The sequence below is a fragment of the Priapulus caudatus genome, unplaced genomic scaffold, assembly GCF_000485595.1.
Source record: "Priapulus caudatus unplaced genomic scaffold, Priapulus_caudatus-5.0.1 Scaffold3, whole genome shotgun sequence".
Taxonomy (NCBI): Eukaryota; Metazoa; Priapulida; class Priapulimorpha; order Priapulimorphida; family Priapulidae; genus Priapulus; species Priapulus caudatus.
The window spans coordinates 567,568-573,441 of NW_014577064.1; the positions used below are offsets into that span (position 1 = coordinate 567,568).

General features: G+C 43.4%; 1 protein-coding gene across 1 annotated transcript in view; it reads left to right on the forward strand.

Moving 5' to 3' along the window:
• LOC106820879 (myotubularin-related protein 13-like) overlaps positions 1-5,874 on the forward strand; it is a 54,540-nt gene that overhangs the window by 29,721 nt on the left and 18,945 nt on the right. The window contains exons 18-19 of the mRNA XM_014825473.1: positions 3,820-3,945; positions 4,793-4,986. Coding sequence (XP_014680959.1) covers positions 3,820-3,945; positions 4,793-4,986 — 320 coding nt within the window. The remainder of the gene's footprint in view (positions 1-3,819; positions 3,946-4,792; positions 4,987-5,874) is intronic.

Sequence of the window (5,874 nt, forward strand, 5' to 3'; positions counted from 1 at the left end):
GGATTGGTCTCATGACTTCCGATATTTTATAGAAGCCGCGTGCCACGGCGCGCAGAAAACAAGTGAATAAGCCGAGCGGTTTTCGAATAAGGTGACCTAGAGTCAATCAACTGGAGTACGTAGTCACGACTGTCTAAAGACCTGTTACTGATGTACCACATGTCCCAATCTGAACTCGTGTACGCCACATTTGATGCCATTAGCTCTTTATACAAAGTAAGACACCAGGCCTAAGTACATACATTTTTCACTGTCCCACCAGGTTAGTTACCACATGTCATTACTGTGTAACCATTGTCATCACCTGTCGTACATGATCATCACTGTGTAACATGTCATTATACTGTGGTACCATGTCATCCACTGTGTACCATGTCATTTACTGTGTACGCATGTCAATCTACTTGTGTGTACCATGTCATTACTGTGTACCATGTCATCACTGTGTACCATGTCATTACTGTGTACCATGTCATTACTGTGTACCATGTCATCACTGTGTACCATGTCATCACTGTGAGACCAATTCAATATACTGGTGTACCATGTCATTACTGTGTACCATGTCATTACTGTGTACCATGTCATCACTGTGTACCATGTCATTACTGTGTACCATGTCATTACTGTGTACCGAGCCATGTCATTACTGTGTACCATGTCATTACTGTCGTACATGTCATTACTGTGATACCCATGTCATTACTGTGTATCGCGATGTCATTACTGTGTAACCCAGTCATTACTGTGTTCACGTCAATTACTGTGTACTCATGTCAATTACTCGTGTACATGTCCATACTGTGTGTCACGTCATTACTAGTGTCCATGTCAATTAGCTCGTGTACCAATGTCAATTAACTGTGTGTCCAGTGTCAATAATGGTGGTGGTCATGTCCATCATGTAGTACTGCGCAGTCATCATAGTGTGTGATGTCATCACCGTGTGTGACACATTATCATGGTGTGTGTCACATCTTTATTGTATGCATGTCTCATGCGACCACTGTATGTGTGTAATGTCATCACTGTAGCGTACCGATGTCAGCAGGTGACACCAGTAACATGTTTGTCACAGGTACCGATGTCAGCAGGTGACACCAGTAACATGTTTGTCACCATGTAGATTCGTGTGTCACCAGGTAGTGCCTACAACGTATTTCTCACTGCATAGATGCGCATGTGGCCTCACTTGAGTCCGGAGGAGCAACAGGAGTGCATACAGAATGAAGAGTCGACCGTCTACAGTCAGGCGATACACTATGCAAACCGTATCGTCTACTTGCGGGTGCCGCTTGACATCTCCAAGGGAATCCGCTCACCGATGTCATTCGAAGAGAGCACCAGCAACAGTAACTTCACAAATAGGTGAGAAGCCGTGGGAGCTAGACTGGTTCCATGCATTAATTTTCATTCGCTCGCGCATGCGTGGTGGTGATAGGTTATTGAGTGGTAACCAGTCTATTGAGCAAGATATGTGTGTGAGGTGAAGCCATGTGTACAACTCCGCTTACTAAGTGGATTAGGCTTAGCGTAGTATGGCAGAAGACTATTTCATTGCTGATGTGGGTCATGGCGTTCTGCAGCCAAAAAACGCACTATTATTTATGGAAACTATCTAAAAATGTAGGATCAATAAGGAACGATGCTAGTGCTGCTATAGTCTAGCATCTATTGGTGTAAAATACCTCCCGTCGTACTAATAAGGCGTTCACTTGTGCTCAGCTGTATAAGGTATGAATGCCTCATGCGCTCGATATTGACAGAGGTCATTTATGAAGTTAAGGGGCCGGCAGGCAGAGCGGGGAGCAGCTGGGACCCAAACCGGGTTAGTGTGCAATTCTTCTTCACACGGTTTAGAACGTGTGCACGTTCAGGGTTCATACTGGTCCTGGAAAAAATGGAGTCTTGCAAAACAGGCCGTGTTCTTAGAAAGTTCTGATAGATAGCTTATTATTGTCTTTGGTCCTACAGTCCTATAGAGAGTCATTGAAATGGAGTTCCATCTTGACTGACAGGTTATAAGACTTGTATCATGCAAGCGTTTGCTAATTGGACGATACGAGATACTATGATTATATCAGGAGTGAATAATAGAGATTATTCTAATTATCTCACTCTTGCTTGTCCGAAAAATGTTGTAGTGTGCGGCATCGCATAGTAGCTGTTGAACAGACTTATAATGCAGATCGTGAATGATGTCCAATGTGTTTTTGTCAATGTTATGTTTCACGCTTGCGTTCTCGATTTCAAATTTGTAAAATGGTGATAATTATGGCGTGATATCCTTCAGGTAAAACAGTAATAGGCTATAAATAATATAGGCTATTTGCTCATTAATGCTATAAATAAAAATGTAGGTACTCGCTAACATGACTGAAACCACCGGCTCGGAGGGCCGGTGTTTTGCCAATGTTACTGGCCCTCCAAATAATTTGCCGGCATATGCCGGTGGGCCGGTGCTAATTTTGCGCCCTGTGCCTTCTTGTGTGCATGTATTGCGCAGACCAACTACTAACGCGGCTAGAGGCTATGATTTAATGTTATCGTTTTTCGAATGACGTGAGATGTTGATTTTCTTGTCTGTTTCTTTGACGTGGCATGCAGACCTATGCTGGATGCCAGACTTCAACACGAGTGAGCATTTTGTTCATTTACGGTCACGTTTTTTCGCTCTGCTCTGCAAAATGCCTTGCCGGCGGCTTCCCGCCGCCTCACGCATCTAATAGATAGAGGTTGCTTCATTTCAGCCAAGCAGCAGTAAATGCAACGGGGTGGTGCAACTTGGCTGTTTGTTTCGATTGCTTTGCCAGCAGATGTTGTGTTTTCTGGCTATGCGACTACCGGACGGTTTTAGGTCTGCAGATCAGCGCATGATGCTTTAATGATCATTTCGCTGTCGCTTCGTAGCGGGTTATGACAGTTATCCACGATGGCATTGTAGCTTATAACAGCACAGGATGTTGCATATATGCTTCTAGCACGAGTGCATGCGTGCTTTAATTAGCAATTATCGCTTCTAATACCAACACTATTGTTTGTTAACCAGCAATATTGAATAATCATGGATATAACGTTTAGTATACTGTGTGTTATTTTTTACATGATACATTACACGTGAAACGAATACTTATAAATTGCCAGACTGAGTGCTGTGTACATTGCTTCTCTACGATGACTACTGTGTAAAATAATATACAAAAAAACGTTTTCATCAATTGCCATGTAACGCAACCGCCACGCTTAGTGTTTAAATCATAGACGATGCATTCACTGATTTACCCAACCATTAGCAATTACACTAGAATGTGTTTTTACCATCAATAGATGCATTTTTGTGTATTGATTGCTACACTCTAGTGAGGGTTGGGACAATGCCAACAACTTTGCTTGTTAAAAGCCCTGTTACACATACCAAAATAACAACTTCTAAGATGCTGTCCTCGATAAACCAAAAATAACGATTTTTGTGTTTTATATGACTTTATGGTGATCGAACAAAACAATATATATGGTCAGAGTGCTCAGACTCGAATGTATTTGTTTCACATGTAATGTTAGTTTAAAAAACAAATCGACATTAAAAATTGGCAAAATTTAATAATTGTTATACTGAGTGAACACTAACATGCCCTTGCTACACTGAGTGAACACTAACATGCCCTTGCTACACTGAGTGAACACAATGCAATGATGGCAGTGATACTTCAGTGTCATTCAGTAGAAGTGACAGTGCCAGACGGCTGATAGCTGTGATACTGCAGTGTCATTCAGTAGAAGTGACAGTGCCAGACGGCTGATAGCTGTATTGAATTGCAGAAGCAATCACCACTGGGCAGCAACTGGGGTGCTGATGCCTTCCGGACTGGCATCACGGCCGAGAACAGGCGATCTGTCCTAATGCGACCGCCACAGAAAAAAGCCTTAGAGATTGCAGCCGAGCAGGTAAGTCCGATCTGTTAAATATTCACAGATCCGTGACCTGAGCTAATCCATGGGAGTGAAAAATGTTCTGACTTTTAGTGGGGTGATGGTGAGGGAGGGGGTGCAGCTGCTAGTCAACGTACATAGTGTGGTGGGGTGGGGTGGGGGTGTGGGGGGGTTAGGTAGCGAGAGTTTCGTGGATGACTACATGATGATTGACACTTATTTCAGGGTTATTTAGATTCATTATGCTTTATTTTTTATTTCTCTAAAGTTTACAGGTGGCGGTATCCGTGTGCCTTCACCAGAGCCCATGGGCCTGATTGATGATGGGGTGCCCTGATATAATCATTGCCCTTATAAAGGAAAAAGGACGAGTCGACTGGCCCCATTGCTCATATGTACTTTACTACCCCATGAGCTGCTGCTTCCCGAGATTTAAAACCTCGTTCGTGCAATCTCCTGGTTGATACTCATGATTTGACATCCCGCAATGCATAGCTCCCCATTTACTTTGATCCTGCCACAAAAAATAGACCCCCCCCAAAAAAAAACTGCTTATGCCATCAGCCATCCATACCCGTTTGTGCCATTCCATATATTAGGAAGTAGCTAACACACTTATTAGGAAGTAGCTAATGAGAAAGGCACTAGCTACATGTTTGTCACCATGTAGGTACCGATGTCAGTAGGTGACACCAGTAACATGTTTGTCACCATGTAGATACCGATGTCAGCAGGTGACACCAGTAACATGTTTGTCACCATGTAGATACCGATGTCAGCAGGTGACACCAGTAACATGTTTGTCACCATGTAGATTCGTGTGTCACCAGGTAGTGCCTACAACGTATTTCTCACTGCATAGATGCGCATGTGGCCTCACTTGAGTCCGGAGGAGCAACAGGAGTGCATACAGAATGAAGAGTCGACCGTCTACAGTCAGGCGATACACTATGCAAACCGTATCGTCTACTTGCGGGTGCCGCTTGACATCTCCAAGGGAATCCGCTCACCGATGTCATTCGAAGAGAGCACCAGCAACAGTAACTTCACAAATAGGTGAGAAGCCGTGGGAGCTAGACTGGTTCCATGCATTAATTTTCATTCGCTCGCGCATGCGTGGTGGTGATAGGTTATTGAGTGGTAACCAGTCTATTGAGCAAGATATGTGTGTGAGGTGAAGCCATGTGTACAACTCCGCTTACTAAGTGGATTAGGCTTAGCGTAGTATGGCAGAAGACTATTTCATTGCTGATGTGGGTCATGGCGTTCTGCAGCCAAAAAACGCACTATTATTTATGGAAACTATCTAAAAATGTAGGATCAATAAGGAACGATGCTAGTGCTGCTATAGTCTAGCATCTATTGGTGTAAAATACCTCCCGTCGTACTAATAAGGCGTTCACTTGTGCTCAGCTGTATAAGGTATGAATGCCTCATGCGCTCGATATTGACAGAGGTCATTTATGAAGTTAAGGGGCCGGCAGGCAGAGCGGGGAGCAGCTGGGACCCAAACCGGGTTAGTGTGCAATTCTTCTTCACACGGTTTAGAACGTGTGCACGTTCAGGGTTCATACTGGTCCTGGAAAAAATGGAGTCTTGCAAAACAGGCCGTGTTCTTAGAAAGTTCTGATAGATAGCTTATTATTGTCTTTGGTCCTACAGTCCTATAGAGAGTCATTGAAATGGAGTTCCATCTTGACTGACAGGTTATAAGACTTGCATCATGCAAGCGTTTGCTAATTGGAACAAATTTTGAATCGAGACGCAAGCGTGAAAACATAACATTGACAAAACACCATTGGACTCTTTCACGATCTCATTATAAGTCCTGTTCAACCAGCCTACTATGCGATGCGCACACTACAACATTTTTCGGACAAGCAAGTGAGGTAATAGAATAATGCTCTATTATTCACTCTTGTATATATCATAGATCTCGTATCG